Genomic DNA, 23,242 nt, shown 5'->3' with positions numbered 1-23,242 from the left:
ATTTTCTCAATTTCGAAACAAAAAACTCTGTTGTGATATCTGTATTTTAATAATTTGAACTACTAAGATATAAGACAATAAATATAAACTGGATATACCAGTGAAGTTTGTTTATTGAATGAAATAAATGTAAGACTGAATGAATATAACAGTGGAGTTCGTTTACCGTAAGAATATCCTCTCAAAAACATTGCTTATAGTAGCTAAAAAAAAAAAAAGATTCGAGGAGCGCTAACTCGTTGGATCTTCATGTCGTTTCCTGGCCTTTTTTTATTATTTCCTTTATTTTTATGTTCTGGACCCTTTTTAACTTCAGGTTTCCAAATTGCCAGAAAAATATTATTTTTCACTATTATTTAGGTATTTTCAAGGTGGCTAGGTCTGGCTAAAGTTTTACTTTTTCTCTTAATTACACTCTGTGAATAGCTAAGCAAAGTAATCAGTTGACATTTTTTTTCAACTCTAGTCAAAAATCTGGATATATATAATTCTTTACAGAGTGCATTCATTTCCCACGGGGAAAAATGACATTAGAAAGTTTTTGCAGTGTCATCTAGACAAAGAGAGGCCTGGGGATCTACTAGAGGTACTTTTGATAGCCGTAGGCTGTATTAAATACCTGTCTATTATTCGAGGTTCTTCCATAGTTGTTTATTGTGGTCTGCTGTCGGGAAGAAAGGGAATCGAACGGGGTAAGGGTCTTTTCCAAAAAATTAGTAACGGAACGTTGCGATGTTTGACATGAGGCAACTAAGAAATCATTACAGCACCTTGATGTGATAGACGGAAAGAAGGACAAAATGGCAGATTTCTTTTCCTTAGGTAATGTTTTATTATACGTTACAGTCAAATCTTTGTAGATGAAAAGGAACTTTATCATATAATGTAATTAATGCTTCCTTCTTATGTCGCGGTTTTTCTTGAACTATACCTTAACTATAAGTAATGATTATTTTTTGGTAATAAAAAAATTAATGAATACATATGATTAAAAAATGGTAATGAAATTTTTTTAAAGTATTATTGTTATTATATACTGTTATTGTTATTATATAGAAAGCAAAATCAAAGCATTGACCTTAACGTCTGAAAAGAAAGAAATCTCCAACATTTGCTCGGGTAAGCAACCTTTAACCTTTTTAAATAGTAGTTGCATGCAGAATTCATTTGTAATTAAAATTGTTCCAAGAGTTAAATATTTCCTGTTTTGGCAGGAATATCTTGTGTTGTAGAAACAAAGAACCAGCTTTTATATTATGTAGTTTCAAACCTAAATTACTGATGTCTGCTTTAATCATTTTTTTTAGCTGCTAAAAACATGAAGGTGGACAATTTTATGGAAAAATTTGAATAATAATTTTGAAATTATCTGTATTGGTTTCAAAGATTGTAACCCTACTTTCTTCGGATACTAACAAGTTAGTGAATTACAGATTATGTGCAAAAAGAATGTAAAGAAGAAAGCTTGTTGGTTATAATAGCATTTTCCCTCTATAATGAAAAGAAATAAAACATGAACTGCTATCTCTTGATTGGAAAAGAAAGCAAGGGGAAAGTACAGAATCACCCACTGCTTGGCACGTGTTTAAGAATTGCACATACTCGGTTTACATGTACACATTGACCTATTTTCACTTAAAAAAAAATCCCAGAATTGCACAAAAATGGCATTGTGCACTCCCTTGACTTTATCCATGTACTTATCGACCTATTTTCACTTAAAAAGTCAAAGAAAATTAACAAAAATCTAATACTTCTTTATCTTGTAAAAAGTGCCAAACAAATAAGTGGGCGATTCTGCACTTTAGCCGAAAGCAAAAACATATATGAAAACAAAACTCCAGGGCTAATCTTTGGAATATGGTAACAGGTAGTTTAGCGACATTTTGTTAAGGCAATAAAGGTTACTAGCTAGGACTTTAGCAGTGTACATGGATAAAGTCAAGAGTGTGCGCAATGCCATTTTTGTGCAATTCTAGGATGATTTTTTAAGTGAAAATAGTTCGACGTGTACATGGATACCGTGTATGTGCAATTCTTAAAAACACGGTAAGCAGTGGGTGATTCTGCACTTTTTCCCAATTTCGCACCTAATCTTCGTCATGATTAAGCACTTTTGTTCCATAAAAGTTCTAGCATAAGTATAATTCGGCTAGCAGATTGTTGGAAAAAAAGGTTGATCTGTGGATTATGGTAACTTGGCGATTTTTTGGCGAAAATTTGGCGACCAACTCTGCTACAGCAACCCTCTATTTTTTCGCCGCCATTTTGTCTTCACGAAGTAGAAGAAGAAGAAGATTTGGGCATTCCCCGTATCGAGAACTCAATCTCATTCCGGGTCCACTCCCCCTTTGGGCACGTCATGGTGGTTCAACCTCCACTATTACCCTCCAGGAGAGCAGCGCACCACCTGGGGACGCACCCCAGGCAGCACCGGTCGTCTAATGCTCCTACCAGTCGCTTGGTCGAGCCCGTCGCAGCGGGACATTACCCAGCGACCCCGGGGGAGATCCCCGGGTTACTAGAACCACGCCGCGCTAGGACGTGCCAGACTCCGGGGCCGGCCAATAAGTGACCTTTCCCAGAGCCTTCAGAACCACCAAGTTCATAAATTTTATACCCCCGTTGCCGAGACTGCCTAGGTACAGATCCTAACCAGTAGCTTCGCAGAGTTCTCTACGTCGACCCCGAGACATGTTTCAGTACTATTCAGTTTCGAGCGCCGTAAAAAATCGCCAAACTATTGTTGATGCCAATGCTGCCAAAATTAATTGCGGCAACCCTAATAATTGTGGCAAGAAAAGAAGTATAATAGTAAATAACAATTTAAGATTGATGTTTTAATTTAGATGAAAGGTTAATTCCATATAATACTTTTTTATTATTATAATTCATATGAAAAAAGCTAAACATAACTGAATGGAAGCGTAAGAGTAAATAACTATTTCAGATCATTTTTATAATTTATATAAAAATTGCTAAACATAACTGAACGGATACCTGCATCGCTATTCGCTACCCACTTATCGCTAAAGCATAATTTCATCTCGTTGTTTGTTCAAAAGTAATTTTTGTAATGAATGATGACTTTTCTTTGAAAATATTTTCGGTAAAGTGCAGAATCGCTCACTTGTTTGCCGCTTTTTACAAGGGTAAAAACAGTTGAGATTTTTGTAAATTTTCTTTTACTTTTTAAGTGAAAATAGGTTGATGTGCACATAGCTAAAGTCAAGGGTGTGCGCAGTGCCATTTTTGTGCAATTCTAGGATTTTTTATTTTTAAGTGAAAATAGGTCAATGTGCACATGGATACCGAGTATGTGCAATTCTTAAAAACGCGTCAAGAAGTGGGTGATTCTGCACTTTACCCAAAATTCTATTGCCAACTTTTCGTCATGGGCAATTCCCAAATTGTTAAATCCATAGGATATTAAAAAAGGATTTAAAAATTAAACTAGTATTTCAATGGCGTCTTAAGAAATATAGAACTATATAAACTTACGCAATCTGAAATCAGCGCGTATGCTAGATTTGACGCACTGTTTAAATGGGTGCGTTTGCTAGATTTGGCGCTTTTGCACATACATTTCCGCTGCAATTTTTTTACGGCTCTCAAAACGGAATAGTACCGATGTTTCTTTTCTTTTTATTTACTCAACACTTTTTCCAACAATCTACTAGACGAATTACACTTATGCTAGAAATTTTATGTAACAAAACTGCTTAATCATGACAAATATTAACTGCAAAATTGGGAAAAAGTGCACAATCGCAAACTCCTTGGGCGTTTTTCAGAGTAGCACATACACATAAAACATTTACACGTCGACTTATTTTTACTTAAAAAAAATCCCAGAATTGCACAAAAATGGCATTGCACACACTCCATCTACACTTGAACTTTATCCATCTACAGTCCTATTTTCTCATAAATTATAAAAATTTGCACGAAAATGCAGGAAAATTTTGTGAATCTTTAAACTCGGTAAAAAGCACATATATGAAATTATCTAAGCGCGAAAAAGCATATACCCTTTCCAAGGATGAACATTTCCACGTATAAAATAAATAAAATATCCCAAAACTTTTACCTCTAAATTATCTATTATATTATAAACGTCACCAACGAATTTATACCGCAAACATTAAAAATAGTTACAAATACTTAGTGTCAAATATTTAAATTATTTCCATACACGTTTACTTCAACTGAAACGTATGCCAAATTGCTACAAACATAAAATTCACAAAATAACTAATTAAAATATCACTAAACCATGTACACGTCAACTTATTTTTACTTAAAAAAACATCCCAGAATTGCACAAAAATGGCATTGCACACACTCTTCACTATATCCATGTACACTGCTTTTTTCTCATAAATTAGAAAAATTTCACGAAAATGCATGAAAATACTCAACGTATACTACTCAAACGTATTCCAAAATACTACAAACATACACTTACAAAATCACGATCATTAAATTAAAAAACACTACTTAAAATATAAATAAGCACATACATTAATTAAGAAACAATAACACGCCGAATAAATACTAATTCAGAAGTCAAACGACAAAAATCAGCGTTATATTTACAAAATTTTGACAGGACTAGTTTCGATGGTTTTCCCAAACCACCATCTTCAGTTTTGCAGTTTTGCAGCTGAAGATGGTGTTTCGTAAAACCATCGAAACTAGTCCTGTGAAAATTTTGTAAATATAACGCTGATTTTTGTTGTTTGACTTCTGAATTAGCACATACATTAAATTAATAAAAATTAGAATCCAATCCTAATTACTTTAAACTAAATCATTGCTAATAACAATTTTCCAATAATACCATATTAATTTATTTACTCCTTACATTTAGAACAATGCATAAAAATAATATCCTCAAATGATTAAAAATACTAACTTACCTAATCTTCTTCAGAATCTTCATTACGTGGCATGCACACTTCCCTACCGAAAGAGTTCCAATCGGCTGCAGTACTACTGCTAATTTCTAAATCCGAAATCCAGTAGTCAACTGGCAGTCTATTCACCCAGTAATAAGAAATTAATAAAATTTCACCCATACTCAAACTACTTTCAGCAAACCACGTTAACCTTTCCTTACACTCCGTTTCACAAAATGTCCATTTTCACCAGATTTCTTGCACCACCATTCAAACTTATCTGTAATATCCTTCCTTTCACACAATCTCATTTCATTCCCACATTTTGGACATTCATACTTATCCACAATTAAACCTACACTCATACACCATTCAACCAATTCTTTTGAATTATCAGATAAACGCATTAAAAATTTAGAATTCACTTTAAATAGCGCCATGCAATCCGAAAATTAATCAACACTATTTCACACAACACACAATGAAGCTTAATACAAAATAATATAGTACTACAGATATTTTTCCAAATTTTTACCTCCTTTTCCGATTAAAGAACTGTAATTCGTCCATTAATGTCACATGACATATCTCATGATCTCTCATTTCCCTTACACAAAATAATGCATAATCGGAACTGAATACTTCCAAAGAATGATTCTTTGGTACTTCTGACATTATTACCAAAGTCCTAGGTAGTAACATTTATCGCCTCCAAAATGTCGCCAAACTACCTGTTACCATATTCCAAAGATTAGCCCAAAAAAAAGCCTTTGCTTTGTGAAAACAAAATGGCGTCCAAAACAAAACTAGCAGGGTTGGTCACCAAAAAATCGCCAAGTTACCATAATCCAAAGATTAACCAACTCCAGATTTGTTATAGCAAATTTTAATTTAAAGATCCATTTTGGTAATAAAATTATTTGGCATGTCATTTTTAATCAAAATGGAAACCCAGTGCATTGCATATAAACAGTGTATTTATTGTATACTAAAGTAAGGTGCTGGCATAATCATCCATGGAGGTATGTTTGCATGCAAATTAGAAAAACCAAGCTCTGTGCCTAACCTTTTTGTTGCCAAGGCAATTTGGTAAAAGTATACAGTCAAAAGTCGTTATTCCGGACTCGTCAGGACTTCGGTGATTCCGGATTATAGATCATCTGTTTAAATCTGGTAAGATGGCATGCAGAAGTTATAAAATTAAAAATATGAAATAAAGAACAATTATGATCTAAAGGGGATAAAAATTTACAAAAAAAAAAAAAAGCTTAATATTTATTTGTTTACTTTATTAAACATTTCTTTCAATGTAAGTTGTTTAAGTTGCTTCGTTTTTTATGTGATAATACATTCTCTTTAATTCTATAAACAGTCATAATTTCTTGTTCAGTTACAAAGTTCCGCTGTTCAAGTCCTATAATTGCTGCGTCGAGAATACCGACTAATTTGTCAATTGAAATTTTTTTGTTTTCAATAACGTCTGTCACTTTCTTCGCTATCGGAAGCGAATTATAATGATGAGGCATTTGATTTAAATCATATCAAAGACTGAGTACATCGAGATGAAATACTACATTGAGTAAGCAATTATAGGCCAAATAAAATAAAAACATCTGCCCTTAAGATAAGGATAGTGCTGACAGATCAACTTCCAATTCATTGCACTTTGCTGCCGCGTTAAAGATAAACAAACGTTAAAGTTTTGATAAACAAAGGATATGCCTTTATCCATTTTTTGCAGCAATTCCACTTTTTGTTTAATGGACTCCGAAAGATACTTTCGCTTTGTATATCCTTTACATATTAGTAAATGTATATCGGAAATTCTATTTGACATAATCGAATGTTCAAGCTTACGTTTATAAAATTGCTCTAACAGTCTTAAAAAAATAATAATCCGGATCCAATTCGAAGATTAAAGTTTGTTAATACAGTTTACTTAATACAGTTTTGTTAGCAATTTATTCATGTATACCAGATACGTATAAATATACCAGAAAATTAATTTTCTGCAGTTTCTTTATAGCGATCACAGTTCAGCAATTGCGGCTTATTACGCTTCAGCATAAACTATAGCTTCTTTTTCTGTTAGCATGAGGAAGATTTTACAATGAAAAACATTATATTGACAGAATGCAATTACAAAAAACCGGTTTGAGCATTAACCATTTGTTGAAAACCATTTGCTTCTCTCACATGTGCAAATCAGTAACCATTTGTTTCTCACTGTATAAATACACACACCAAATAAACTTATTCATCATTACCACTGCAGAAAACAAATAATTATATGCATATATTAATATCAACAAAAAGACGTTACAGGCATTTTTAAGGCAAAATGCACTTTTTCCCCATCAGTTGTAAAAATAGCGTTTTCTGCTAACAAAGACAAGCCATGTTTTCCTTGAAATACTTTTTTATTGAAAATTTCGGTTATATTAGGTTGAATTTTGAATTCTATAAAATGTACATAAACTGTATTTTGGTAATACTAAATGATTTACCATTATCTATGAAATAAATTAAAAAAAAGCTGATAAACTTAAATTTGGACTTCGCAGAAATGATATTCGGTTAGAGTGTATTGAAGGGTGCCCCTTGTATTATTACAAAGTTTTTGTTTCGTTTATCGCCAAGTTGTTGCTTCATTTAGGACCAGTTTGTTGTTTCATTTATGGTAACCTGAGTAGTTTAATGTTGTGGAAACTCTATTATGGCGTAATCGGTTGCATGGTTGTGGTAAATTTTGAATGATGGGAAAGATTTGTAAGGGCTTGTGGTATATGTTGATTAGGAAATACATTGCTTGTTTCATGGTTAGACAGTATAATGGCTGAATGTGGTAAGATTAATTTGAAGTTTCTGTACAATTTGGAACGAAAGGGGAAAAGAGCATTAATTGACCGTGTGTAAATGAAGGTTTACTTAGTAGCCGTCATAAGTGACCTGTTTGTAGGAAGGAAATACGTATGGTTGAACGTCGGAGAATATTTTTTACTCTTATTTTTGAGAATTTATGTGGTGATGCCAAAATACGGATTCTAGTTCAGATAATTTTAGGAAGCTTTTGGATGCTGTTAAGGAGTTTTGTGTGCCACAGATTGAAGATGTAGAAATTTCTAAATAAGGTAAGAGTAAATTTGCTTTGTGTAGTGCTTAGATGCATAAGATGAATTTCCTTTTTTATGTTGTTTTATTGTTTGATTTAAAATGTAGTTTATTGAGAGTATGTATTTTTTGTTTGGCTCTACTGTAGAATTGGATGCTCGTGTGACTTATTAAGTGAAAATAGATTGATGTATACATGGACAAAGTCAAGGGTGTGCGCAATGCCAAGTTTGTCCAATTCTCTGTTGTTTTTTTAAGTGGAAATAGGTTGATGTGTACATGGAGTCAAGGGAGTGAGCAATAGCTCTACACAAAGCCAAAATAACAAGTCAAAGAATTCCACAAACTCGGTATCCATGTACCGCCAACTGGCACCTGTAAATATATTTTTACCTGATATTCTTTCATGTGAAGTTTGCGTGCTTTATCATATTAAAATAATTGTTTTTTTTTCCGTAAAATGTTCCTGTACATTAAGCATTACTTAAATTTAAGTACTTTATATATTATTAGTTCCTTTAAGCATTGTTTTTAAACAATGTTTAAAATATAAAAAATCAATATTTAAAAATATTGATTTTTTATTTTGTAGGAAATTCTGATTGTTATTATTCTTTGTCTAATGCCACTGCACAGCATGAAGATGTTGAAAAATTGCAGCAAGAAAGACTGGTAATAATTTTTTCATAAAAGTATTTTTTCAAAAAGTTTTAGTATATTTATCAAAAAGTTTTATATATATATCTTAAGTAGTTTTAGTATATTATAATAAATAGCACTGAGCTATAATGTTTTGAAAATAAGAACATTTAATCTGTAGAAATTTGATTTTTTTTTTATCGTATTATTTTTAAAGTTTTGTGTCTCGTGTTATAATTTCTTTTCTTCATAATGTTTATGGGCTGAAGTTCTGATGTAATGAGGTAGTATAATGGTTTTTTATAAGTACAGTGCAGTCCTAATTATCCAATATTTTATTTATGCATCTGTTTATATTAGGTATATTGATTTATATTATGTATCTGATTACTTTCAACCTTGAGTGGGTCAATGAAATGAGTATCATGTTCGCTTGAAGACTAAACACCGGGGGGCCTGCAGAGGCTGATGACTTGTCCAGAATATATGCTCAGGCACCCCGTAACACATGGTCTAGAAAGCAGATATCAGGACACTGCAGGCCATGGCTCACTAAGGGCTGTTGTGCCATTGAGTTTCATTTAGTTTATCTCATTATTTACGCCCCTATAAAAAGTTAACATCCGTTTGGCCTTCATTACAATTCATAGGTACTGCTAAATTCATAATTAATCATAGAAAATATTTTATAAAAAAAGTCATATGTAGTTAATATTTGCATTTTTACTAGAAGTGGAACATTGGATAAGTATACAATATATAAATCCACATTTATTCAGACACTTGTTAGTACATATTTATTCAAGCATATGCTTTGTACACACATGTTGGTATTATGTCCTGTCATGTGTATACTCAAAAATGTCAATTTTGCTGAGTGATGAAACTGAAAAGTGCAGATAATTAAAAACTACCATGTTCTTCTTCCTCTTATCCGAGTCACAATTCTGGTTACCAAAATATTGGCTATTATCTTGAGTATAATGTTACGTAGATGGTTTCCGAAGAAACCTGTTAAATTTTGCAGGGAATACATTATCACCTTTTTAAATATCCATCAAAATATATTTTGCTTCTGTTGCATATCTTTTATACAGTCCATAATGCACCATAATGAATTTGAAATAATTTAATTTTGTAAACATAAAAAAAGTTAAATTTAGTGCATCATTAATTAATTCACTCATGTGCATTAATTAATGTTTTGGCTTTTATTGTGATAAGTTTGTAATAAAAACTTTTTGCAGTTAAGTATTAGCTGCCACCTGGCAACACACTACCAACAATACCTCACACAACAACAATTCAACAATTTCTAGGGCTATCATAATTGCTCACGTGAGAATAGAATCCTAGTTGAATTTCTTGTATTGCTGCAGTACTCTAAAAGAGCAGAATTGTAAGTGGTATTTGGCCCACCAGTGGCCAAATGGATAAAACTGCTGACCACCTGTAGTTTGATTGAGGTTCCAATCCCAGTAAACAAGCTGGCTGCATGGGAGTTTTTATGGTTTTTCCATGTATAGTGTGAATATGAATCAATTTCCCTTATAAATACCTCTATGAAGACTTTCCATCTTTTAGGTATAGAGCTCTAGTGTGTTTCCCCTTAATCTGATAAAGCTAATCCAATAGTATTATTGGTGAAGTACCACTAGGTGTTGACTGATGTACCTGAGTATCTTTTTTCTTATTTTTTGGTTGCACACATCCCTCTTGCAAACTTGGGGGGGGGATTCACAAATTCATTTGTAACTAATTTTTTTGCCAAGCTAATGAATGTATTAAAGGCAATAGCTATTTTCAAATTGGCTGTGCATTAGAAATTCCATACAAGAGTAATAAATAAAATTTAAAAAGCAAGAAACATTGCTAATGAAACGCTTACCTTTTTTGAAAAATCTATATTGCTAAAATTTATATTGCTATTCTTCCCATGTACACAACAATCTGATTTTGCTTACAAGACACCAGAGAATTAGACAAACTCAGCATCCGTGCAGATTGCTAACTGGCCAAAATAAGCATTGGCAACACACATATATGAATTGCCACATAACTATTTTGATGGCATACAGCTTTGCCTTTAAATGCTTTTTTGTGACTTTTCGATGGGAATGTGGATAATCAGAAATAGCCAGTATTTAGTAACTATGTATTACCTTTCATCCCTATTCCTTCTATAACGATCTATATACTATTATAAGTGTATGTCATGCTGATAAAATAAATCCCAAACATGCAGACTGTATTCAAAATTTTACCTAATTCAGACTTCTATTTTCATAGTATAGTTTGTCTTTTCTGATAGATTGCATTATTCAGAGGAAGGCAATAAGTACAGGAGATGAGCAGGATGGTTATAATTAATGTTAGTTAGACCTAAGTAGAGCCTGTTCTAGTAGACCTATTTCTTTGAAACTAGGTATATACATTATATGGTCTACGGGGAAAAGAAATCTGCAATAAAAATTAATAGTTCAAATTTTGACTGGCAGATGGTACTCTTCATGCAATGCAGAAAGGACATTATGTAAATTTGGAGTATTTTAAAATGCCAGTAATTAATGCCATAAAATCATTCTTCTCCATGCCTTTAGAGATGAAAGATCAAGCTTTACTGATCAAGTTGTTTTATAAGAATGGCAGTAATTTTTCAACTGCACAGTGAGAATAATGCTTGAAAGGCTTACAAAAAGGACCTATGTTGAGGCAGGGTTGGAAAAGATTATTACAGTACAAAGTCTTTAATCCGGAATGATCTATAATCCAGACCTCAAAGATACAAATTTTATGCGCATGCATTTACACATGCACATAAAGTATATGGGCATGCGTTACGCATGCGCATAATACGTTTAATGCACACGTCTGCTACACATGTGCATAAAGAGAAGAGATACTGTTTATAGAAGAGAGAATTAAAGAGAAAGTATTAGTACAAAAAACGAAGTAACTTAAGCAACTTACGTTGAAAGAAATGTTTAATAAAGTAAACAAATAAATATTAAGCTTTTTTTTTTTTTTGTAAATTTTGATACCCTTTAGATCATAATTGCTCTTTATTTCATAAATTATGGTTTCATATTTTTAATTGTATAATTTCTGCATGCCATCTTACCAGATTTAAATTAATGATCTATAATCCAGAAAAAAACCTAATCCGGAATCACCGAAGTCCCGACGAGTCCGGATTACGGACTTTGTACTGTACTTAATTTGAAGAAACTAGTGAGTTGTTTGTGCTCTGAGGAAGAGGATGGAAATGAATTTCAAATGAAACTGTGAAATAAGTCACCCTGGCTGTGATCGAAAGATCATTCGGTTCCCAATATTTTTTGACGTGTTGCTTGAGCATTGTTAAGCGATTTGTCTGTCTTCTTAGTCGACAGTACGAATGGTTCTGCAATCCATTATAAAATGGTATCTATGTGCAAGATCCAAGTTCTGCAAGAGCTGCATCCTTCAGACCCAGACAAACACACTGATTTTGCTAGCCTTTTGGCCATAATAGCCATTTAACAGTGCATGGCCTTGGAACATTTTGTGACTGGATAAGTCACATTTTACCCCAGACAGAAAAGTTAATACTTAATTGTATATAAGGAACTGCAAGTTCTAATGTTGCACAACAGTTCTTTCATCTTGATTACATGACTGTATGGGGTGGTTTTACTACTGATTTCATTCCTGATCCCTTTTTCTTCAACACTATGCTTGCTCCTCAAGGCCCTCAAAGGTGTTCCATCGTTTATGTCTGTTATTGCAAACTTCAGCAATAGGCCATTCATGTTTTCCAGACCTAGAATGTTTAGAGCAAGGGTTCTCAACCAGAGGAAGATCCTTCTGGAGGGAAATGCTATCTAATTTTATTAAGCTGTTAAGAATTTAGTTTTAATTTATAAATATAATAAACTACTTATATTAAAGTTTTGGTATTTATCAATATTTTCTGTACTTTTTCTGTTATTGCGACTTATCTTGCTTGTCTGACAGTAACATCAGAACAAGCTCACAGAATTCATTGTGCAAGGAGTGCAAGACTGTGTCATTGGCAAGAGCCTTGGCACCATACAGGTGACTGTACGACCATACAGGTGACTGTACGTTCCCTGGGGGAAAGGTCCAAGGATCTCCCACCCCTCTTTCCCTACCACTAACCTCTCGAGAGGACTTTCGGCTCACTGCATATTTAGAGTTCTCCCATGCCACATAGACATTATACATTCATTAACATCCATGCCTGAATTCAAATATGGCAGTCAGCGTCGCTAGCCGCCATCCTGGTTGGGTGGGTGGCATACGTTTTCTCGTTTCATTTATAAAACATATTAAAAAGTGATCTAAACCTAGATGTAGTATACTCTCGATTATCTGGGCTAGTGCCAAGGAAGTGGGTCATAAATATTTCAAACTATCAATTTTCATGCATATTGTGCGAGTTTAAAAAATCAATAAATTTATTTTCTTTTTGAGAATGTTTAAATATTTGTCGACTTTCATGCATGTTTTTTAGTGCTATTTTATCAATGCATTCGAATCCCATTTGATCGACAAAATCCAATCCATTTGTGCTTTTGGTCCCTTCTGGTTTACTGTGCGCATGCAGAATAAGCTCTACGATGTAATCTAACTTGAAGCATGCTTAGACTTAGAACACGCTTTAACTTGATTATGGTTTTTTTTTTTTTTTTTTTTTTTTTTAATACACTGTCATGCATAGTGTTGATTGTAGACTAACTCACATTTCCAAACCAGTCAAGGAGTTGTTTCATGCTCATTTTAGACATGGTAAAGCAATTTTGAGAAGTTTTTCAACTGCGTGGCCTCTTTGTTTTCAGCACTTGAGTCCCTTTGACGTGAGAATTCCTTTGATTGTGTGGATTCCTGAAAGATCATGCCAATGAAGGAAGCATACAGACTATACCTGAATTGAAAGCAAGCATAACATATCATGTTGTTGCAATTGATTGAGAAACCCTTTGTTTTACTGAACATGCTATAATGCACTTTGAACAGGTGATTAACTCAAATGGAATGCACACTGAACAAATGCTTGTTAAGTAGATAGAGTAAGTAAGTAAATAGTGTTTTGTGTTTCCAATTTGTACTTTCCCCCTCATTCTCCCCCTTCTCAGCCGTTCATCAAGTTTCAAAGAAACACCTTTATCAGAACAAGCTATACATAGGTCGAAATTAGGTAACTTTAATTATTACTACCGTGTATATTTTATATACTGCAAATTCATCTGTTCATCCCGATTATCAGTAGATGTATCAGATAATGTCCGATTCCTCAATAAAAAAATATGGTTTAGCATTGTCGGAATGATCTAAATAAAATTATAAACATTTTTACTATTATTAAAGTTGAATGTTCCATATCTTTGATATATGCAGCACAATTTTCTTATGTCTCAAGACATATTTTTGTTTGGGGGGGATGGAAAAGAAGTTAAGAAAAGATATAAAATTGTTTATTAATGCATGTCTTTTTATAACAGTCAAAAGTCGTTAATCCGGACTCGTCAGGACTTCGGCGATTCCGGATTATAGATCATCAGTTTAAATCTGGTAAAATGGCATGCAGAAATTATAAAATTAAAAGTATGAAACCGTAATTTACGAAATAAAGAACAATTATGATCTAAAGGGTATCAAAATTTACAAAAAAAAGCTTAATATTTATTTGTTTACTTTATTAAACATTTCTTTCAATGTAAGTTGTTTAAGTTGCTTCGTTTTTTATGTGATAATACATTCTCTTTAATTCTATAAACAGTCATAATTTCTTGTTCAGTTACAAAGTTCCGCTGTTCAAGTCCTATAATTGCTGCGTCGAGAATACCGACTAATTTGTCAATTGAAATTTTTTTGTTTTCAATAACGTCTGTCACTTTCTTCGCTATCGGAAGCGAATTATAATGATGAGGCATTTGATTTAAATCATATCAAAGACTGAGTACATCGAGATGAAATACTACATTGAGTAAGGAATTATAGGCCAAATAAAATAAAAACATCTGCCCTTAAGATAAGGATAGTGCTGACAGATCAACTTCCAATTCATTGCACTTTGCTGCGGCGTTAAAGATAAACAAACGTTAAAGTTTTGATAAACAAAGGATATGCCTTTATCCATTTTTTGCAGCAATTCCACTTTTTGTTTAATGGACTCCGAAAGATACTTTCGCTTTGTATATCCTTTACATATTAGTAAATGTATATCGGAAATTCTATTTGACATAATCGAATGTTCAAGCTTACGTTTATAAAATTGCTCTAACAGTCTGTAAAAAATAATAATCCGGATCCAATTCGAAGATTAAGGAACAACGCAATCTGCAACATTAACTGAAATAGATAATTAGATAATTTTAGCTTAGCTTATCCCGTCCGTTATACATTAAACACGCATTCGTAAATGTATTTTGCGCACACGCAAATTCGCAACGGTAAAGGTCTTATGCACATGCGTCAACGCGACGCATGCGCAGAAAGTTTGTAGCTTTGAGGTCCGGATTATAGATCATTCCAGATTATGTGTGTCCGAATTAACGACTTTTGACTGTATTGATGTTAAAGTATAGGTTGATGATTATTTTATTTTGTACTATAAACATTTCTGAAAAGAAAACCATTAAATGTAATGTTTGTTAATATAGTGTTTTAGTTTCTGCAATGTAAACAATTTGTTTATAATGTAATCATCGGGTGAAAACAAAGTCTAAATTTAATAGTCAAAAGTTATTTCATGATTAACATTTAAGGTAGGAAATATTTAGTATGCCGTAAAATGTTTTCTGAAGCATCACATTTTTTATGAACTAAACTAAAAAAAAAACTCAGTGGCACAACAGCCCTAGTGGGCCTGTTGGAAAATACAGTCAAAAGTCGTTAATCTGGACTCGTCGGGACTTAATATTCGGGCGATTCCGGATTATCGATTTTTCCGGTTTATAGATCATCAGTTTAAATCTCGTAAGATGGCATGCAGAAATTCTAAAATTAAAAATATGAAACCGTAATTTATGAAATAAAGAACAATTATGATCTAAAGGGTATCAAAATTTACAAAAAAAAAAAAAAAAAGCTTAATATTTATTTGTTTACTTTATTAAACATTTCTTTCAATGTAAGTTGTTTAAGTTGCTTCGTTTTATGTGATAATACTTTCTCTTTAATTCTATAAACAGACATAATTTCTTGTTCAGTTACAAAGTTTCGCTGTTCAAGTCCCGTTAATTGCTGTGCCGAGAATACCGACTAACTTGTCAATCGAAATTTTTTCGTTTTCATTAACCTCTCTGTCACATTCTTCATGTCTTTATCCATTTTTTGCAGCAATTCCACTTTTGTTTGTTGGACATCGAAACATACTTTCGTTTTGTAGATCCTTTGGAAGTTCCAGCATCGGAAATTCTATTTGACATAATCGAAAGTTCAAGTTTACTTTTATAAAATTGCTCTTACAGTCTGCAAAAAATAATAAGCGGGATCCAATTCGAAGATTAAGAAACAATGCAATCATTAACATTAACTGAAATAGATAATTAGATAATTCTATTATACATTAAACGCGCAGGCGAAAATGTATTCTGCACTTGCGCACACGCATATGTGCAGTAGTCAAGGTCTTACGCGCACACCTAAAACGCCAGTGCGCATGTGCCAACGCGGCGCATGCGCAGAAAGTTTTTAGCTTTGAGGTCCGGATTATAGATCATTCCGTATTATGGGTTTCTGAATTAACGACTTTTGACTGTATAGCTTATTTTAAACCTTTTACTGCATCATCTCTCCTCCTTCAAATGTTTATTTAGTTTAGTTCTTACTTTAATGTAATATAGTAGTTACTTCTACTTCTTTTTCTTGCTGTTACTGTTTGCATTGAGAACGGACTGTTTCAACCTAATTGAGATGCAAAAACGAAACGTGATGTTACGTCATCAGAAAAGCCGATTCGTGCCGATAGCTGATTGGTTGCCATGAGATGACGTCATTCCTACTTCTGCTATAAGTATCTCGCGTCGCTCTGGCTCAACCCTTCTAGTTCTTGAGTGAGCGGTTTCCAGCCCCTTCAGAAGGATGCATGCAGTCTGGTGATTAAGTGCCTTGGTTCCGGTTTGCGGGATGGCTGTTCCTGAATAAAGTTCCTTGGTGCCTGTCCGCGGGATGTTTGTTCCGGAATGGGGTTCCTTGGTTCATATCCACAAGATTATTGTTCCGAAATAAATTCCTTGGTTCCAGAGGCTACCATGTGAGTGACTGCCGTGGACGGCATCCATGTTCTTCAATAAAGGCAGCAATTAAAATACGTGAGCGGCGATTCCTTGTGCAAACGGAGTTAGGCTGGTTTTAAGTGTTTTCAAGAACGTGATTTAAATTTCAGGTGTTTTTCTTGACCATTGATTATGGACTTATTGAATGTGTAGCCAGCTTCATTTTTAGGCCGCTTAATTACTGTTTAGGACATTTTGTTTATATTGAATGCCAGTGTTTTGGAGACCAGGTAAAAATGTTATTTGATGAATGATGGTTATATTATATTTTTCCTAAGGCTCTGATATTGTTGAAATTTATTTTCTGTGTTTTTATTCTTTATTATATTATTAATAAATTGGTTAAGTTCAAAATCTTTTATTGTCTTCAATGTCTGCACAACATATTAACTCAGGGAGCTTTTATTGCTACTACTGCTAAATGTTTAATTTTATAAACTTTAAACTTTGCTTTAGCATCAGGGCCAAGGCCAGCAGTGCGCCGAAATTTGCTTTCTTGACCATGGGCCCCGGGGTACATAAGCATATGCCCTGAACAAGTGGTCAGCTTGTCGCAGGACCCCCAGTGTTTAGTCTCCACGCAAACTTGGTACTTATTTTATCGACCCAAGGGATGGAACTCAAAGGATGAAAGGCTGAGTTGACTTTGCCCAACCTGGGGATCGAACCCCGGACCTATGGTGCTGCTGCACGATGATATTTTTTATAGTTACTCTTATAATGTCAAGTATGATTATATCAGTTTTTAGCTTTCTGAACTTTCAATAAGTTTATTTTATCACAGTGATATTATCCAACCCCAAAATCTGGTAATAGATATTTAACAAAAGTGATTGTTCTCCAGGAGACTGCTTAGCTGCTCTGTTATACATAAAGTGTTTTTGTTGTAAAGGTTTAGCTTCAAATCTTTTATCTTGTATCATCATGATAAATGAATACTATGGTTTTTGTATTGATGAAGATTACATGTCACAAAAATTCTGTAATAAATTCATAGCATTAAGGGTTTCGCCCTGAAATTTTAAAGTTCCACAAAATGTCATGAATAAATGGTATTTTCTTGATTATAATTAAAAAAACAACTCTTTGACCTTGTACCTTGATTCCTTTTCTTATACATCCAACTCGAAATCAGATAAAGCTGACGGAAATTTTCATGTGTAATGATTAAGAAAGCCACCCTTCTGTACAGAATTTTACATCCATAATGCTGAGAGAGTTAAATATCTATAGAATATGTGTTAGACTATCTTATTGACTGTTTTTGAAGAAATTTGCAAATTATAATAAGATTAAAAGTCCAAGCCATATGATAATTATGGCTGAATGTGGACAAATTTCATTAGCAGTGTTTTGCCTTTTTACCAACAAAATACTGCAGTTTTGCCATTTGAGATGGACCTCATGTATCCACAAAATATGCCAAAACCATTAATGTAAGGTCATTGTGATGACAGTATATTTGCCTTCCATTTGCAACTGACAGATTAACTCTAATTGGCAACATGTAATGGCAGATCCATGCAGCATTACAGATTCCATCTGCATTTGATATGAAAGCTTTTTTGAATGCTAATGTAACAGAATGTATGATTTCTAAAGGTATACGTTTTTTCAACATATCAATCTGTAACTAATAAGAGACTTTTATTTTCAAAATCTTCATTGCCCCCCTCAGAAATCACTGGGGAAAATTATTTCTTGTTAGCATCTTAATGAAACCATTGTTTTACTATTACACCAAGGAAAATATTTCATATTCATTTTCTGTTGCCATTTCTTATTAAGTTTAAGATTTCCTGTTTGGTATTATTTAATTATTTGTTTTGCAATTTTGTTTGATATGTTTGAAAATAATAACGATCAGATTATGACACAGAGGCAAGGAAACCTATATGTAAGTATTAATGAATGATTGGTCACATCATCCTATATTGAGAAGAGATACGGGGGAAAATATATGTGGCGTTCTGACAGATACTTCAAATTCTATTCATGAGATGGCACCACGTGTAAAATCCAGTTACATAATCGGAGCAGCAAAGCGACGTCATTACTCACTCAGACTTCTCGTCAGACAACTGTACGCGACGGTAGCATGAACTGTGTTCCGAGCTCTGCGTTGATCTCTGCAATGTAATTTAAATTGTAATTTAGTACTTAATATATTCTTTTGTGATAGGAGATTGTCTACTCTTATTTTCTTTAATTATATCATGCATTAAGCGCACGACCACCAAAAGTGGTGACCTTTTGACTGAGCACGCTACTGACGATGGATTTTCAACGACCCTAAACCACGTGCATCCAAGGCATTCTGAAGAACTGATTAAAAATAACAACGAATATGGACATTAAACGTATGCTACAACGTACCCCTTCAATTATTTCTAGAAGTATTGATGTATATTGCTTATGTTTTTTTCAAAGTCGTGCATATTATCACAAGGAGCTTCAGCAAATCATCAATGTGATCTGTTCCGTTCCGCTGACTTCGCCAGTTGTGCAATAATTCTTCGATCATTCAACTTTTGTGACAAATGTGATACAATAGTGATTTTCGCTAAATGTGCTACATCAGTAATTTTTCTGCAACGTGCTATGGTAAAATTCTCCCCTCAGTGTTCGAAAGTAGTGAATTTTTTCCCCATGTTCTACAGGAGTGATTTCCTTTTTCCTTCGAAAGTGCCTTAGCAGTGTGAAGTGGTGATTTTGTGTGTGCGCAATACAAAATGAACGCATCATTTTTTTTCTCAAATAGGGGTTTCTTTTCAAATGCATTTCGGTAAAATATTATTTGTGTGTGTAATTGCTGACCCTGTATTATTTGTGTGTGTATCGTTACGTAAATTTTTTCTGCATGGTTAAAATATTAATTGTTATCATGGTAAAATATCAAAAGTGTATCCTCATGCTACAATATTTGTGCTGTTAAGTGTTTATTAATTAAAGTGAAAATTATTTATCAGTATGCTACCAGAGCCACAAATCATACGCGCTGCGGTAAAGCCACCGCCTTTCTGGAAAAATAATCCTTCATTGTGTTTCGCTCAGATCGAAGCACAATTTTCTATCGCTCGCATTAGTGAGGATTCTACAAAATTCAACCATGTAGTTGCAGCAGTTGAGTCTGATATTCTGAATTCAGTGCATGACTTAATTCTCAAACCACCTGATTGTGATAAATACTCCAAATTGAAACAGCGGCTCATTGAAATCTATTCAGAAAGTGAATCTTCAAAAATACGTACTTTACTACAAGGACTTGAACTTGGAGATCAGCGACCTTCATACTTGCTGTCACGAATGCGTGATCTGGCAGGAAGCCATTTTAGTGATGACTTGTTGAAGTCACTATGGCTTTTGCATCTCCCTAATAACATACAAATAATTCTTGCTGCTTCCAATGACGATCTAACCCGTTTAGCAGCAATGGCTGACAAAATTAATGAACTTGTTACTCCAGCTTATGTCAGTGCTGCTAATGCTGCACCTTCCAGTTCATCCCTCGAACAACAAGTGGCTGAATTTGCCAAAAAAGTATCTGAACTCTCTACAAGTCTTCATGCTTCACGGAGATACAATCGATTAAATCAGGGCCCACGTAATAAATTTCGTGCCCGAAGCAGGAGTCGATCTCGTCACAATACTCGAATGCAGTACAAAGAACACACAAGTGGCATATGTTTTTATCATATGAATTTCGGCGCTCAAGCTCGCAAGTGTGCCCCTCCATGCACTTTTGAACAAGCGGGAAACTAAATGGGCGATCTTCTGCTGGCCAACAGAATGTCCGCCACATCGACAGAATAGTACTGGCTGATCGTTCAACTTAGTTATGTTTTCTAGTAGATACTGGAGCTGACATATCATTGCTCCCGAGAACTAAAACAAATGCTCACCAACTTAATAAACTTGTACTATATGCAGCCAGTGGTACCCAAATTGCAACCTATGGCACCAAACTATTGACACTTGATTTAAACTTGCGCCGGACTTTCAACTGGCCTTTTATTATTGCGGATGTAACTCAAGCAATTATTGGTGTCGACTTCTTGACACATTTCCACCTTCTAGTGGATGTCAAGAATAATTGCTTAATTGATGCTACAACTCAGCTGACATCACAGGGCCAAGCTTCTCACATATCGAACGTTTCTCAGAATTCCCTGACATTTTAAACCCATCCAAATCAGGGCAGCATACTCATCAGCCAGAAGTGTATCATCACATTGAAACACATGGCCCACCTGTATTTTCCAAGCCTCGTCGTCTTTCTCCAGAGATGCTAAAAGCTGCTCGCAAAGAATTTGAATTCATGCTAGCACAGGGAACCATTCGCCCATCTAAAAGTCCATGGGCCAGTCCACTTCACATGGTTAAAAAGTCTAATGGTGACTGGCGGCCTTGTGGAGATTATCGTCGACTTAATGCCGTCACAGTCCCTGACAGATATCCAGTCCCACATATCCAAGACTGTACCCATCTTTTTCATGGAACAAACATATTTTCTACCCTCGATCCTGCCAGAGCATATCATCAGATCCCAGTGCATGCTGAAGATGTGCCCAAGACCGCAGTGACTACACCATTTGGTCTCTTTGAGTACTTATATATGCCATTTGGCCTTCGCAATGCTGGCCAAACATTTCAGCGTTTCATACACCAAGTACTGTCTGGCCTCGATTTCTGCATCCCATATTTTGATGATATCCTGGTTGCATCTACAGATGCGGAAGAACATTTTCAACATCTGTGTCAGATTTTCACTTGCCTTAAAGATCATGGATTAAAACTAAATCCATCCAAATGTGTACTTGGTCAACCCTCAGTTTCCTTTCTTGGATGTCTTATCACCCAGAATGGAGTCAAACCTTTACCGGAAAGAGTCAAAGCAATTAATGACCTACCTCAGCCCAAAACCATCTCTGAACTGAAGCGTTTTCTAGCAATGTTAAATTTCTACCGACGCTTTCTGCCAAATGCCGCAAAAACACAAGCCTGCCTACATGAGTTTCTGAAGAATAGCAAAAAAAAAAAAAAAAATGATCAACGAGCTGTCCCTTGGACTGAATCTCCATCTGCAGCATTCGTGCAATGCAAACACGATCTGGCAAATGCAGCCACACTTTCTTATCACTCACCTAGTGATCAGCTCTCTATAATGGTAGATGCATCTGACACGGCCATAGGAGGAGTGCTTCAAGCCCATACCACTAAAGGACTTTCCCCAATGGCATTCTTCTCCAGAAAACGTACTACTGCAGAAAGGAAATACAGCACATATGACAGGGAGCTACTTGCTGTGTACTTTGCTGTTAAATACTTCCGGCACAACTTGGAAGGATACGACTTCATCATTTTCACCGATCTTCGACCGTTAACCTTCGCTTTTAGAAAAAACTCTGACTCATGTTCTCCTCGTCAGCTTCGACATCTGGATTTCATCGCCCAGTTTAGTACAGATATCAGATATGTCTCTGGTACTGATAATTGTGTCGCTGATGCCTTGTCTCGGGTAAACAATATCAACCTCACTACCCCAGATTTCTCTGAAATTGTAAAAGCTCAATTGCATGATGAGGAACTCCAAGAACCTAATCTCAAATCCACAAACCTCCCTTCAGTTACAACCGCTGCACATTGATCCAACGCTTAAAATTTACTGTGACACAGAGAACAATAGAATACGTCCCTATATTCCTGTCAATTTTAGACGTGAAGTGTTTAATGCCTTGCACAATTTGGCACATCCTGGAATCCGTGCCACCAAAAAGCTGATCGCAGACATATTTGTCTGGCCAGCGATGAATCAAGACATCACAGAATGGACTCATTCATGTATTAGATGTCAACAGTGTAAAGTATCCCGTCACACTCACAGCCTCATTCAACAATTTAACCTTCCAGCAAGATGCTTTGATCATGTGCACTTAGACTTGGTTGGCCCATTGCCTCCTTCAAATGGTTACACTTACCTCCTCACTTGTATTGATCGGTACACAAGATGGCCTGAAGCCATTCCTATTGAAAATATATCCGCTGAAACTATAGCTCGAGCATTCATCTTCCAGTGGCTTTCAAGATTTGGCATGCCTACCACCATCACTACTGACCAAGGCCGACAATTTCAATGTCACTTGTTCGCATCCCTCACCTCTCTTCTTGGCATTCGCCATATTCGCACAACATCATACCATCCATCTGGAAATGGGATGTGGAATGCTTTCACCGATCTCTCAAACAAGGTCTGAAGTGCCACATTAGCACACACTGGACAGAAGCCTTACCCCTAGTCTTGCTTGGTCT

General features: G+C 34.8%; 1 protein-coding gene across 3 annotated transcripts in view; it reads left to right on the top strand.

The window, feature by feature from the left end:
- The first annotated feature begins 305 nt into the window (after positions 1 to 305).
- The window catches only part of LOC118180751 (zinc finger protein 277), a 79,239-nt gene continuing 56,302 nt past the window's right edge, over positions 306 to 23,242 (top strand). Inside the window, exons 1-3 of one of the 3 annotated variants that reach the window (XR_015043550.1) lie at positions 306 to 822; positions 1,057 to 1,119; positions 8,605 to 8,684. Coding sequence is in view for 2 of the 3 variants with exons in the window: in XM_085825562.1 (XP_085681688.1) it covers positions 801 to 822; positions 1,057 to 1,119; positions 8,605 to 8,684 (165 nt within the window). In the remaining variant the exon portion in view is untranslated. The remainder of the gene's footprint in view (positions 823 to 1,056; positions 1,120 to 8,604; positions 8,685 to 23,242) is intronic. The other 2 variants (XM_085825562.1, XM_085825558.1) reach the window with 2 other exon arrangements.

Source organism: Stegodyphus dumicola, chromosome 1, assembly GCF_044657685.1.
Source record: "Stegodyphus dumicola isolate Sdum_Otavi_A_Nest chromosome 1, ASM4465768v1".
Taxonomy (NCBI): Eukaryota; Metazoa; Arthropoda; class Arachnida; order Araneae; family Eresidae; genus Stegodyphus; species Stegodyphus dumicola.
This window is presented reverse-complemented; position numbering and strand designations above follow the sequence as displayed.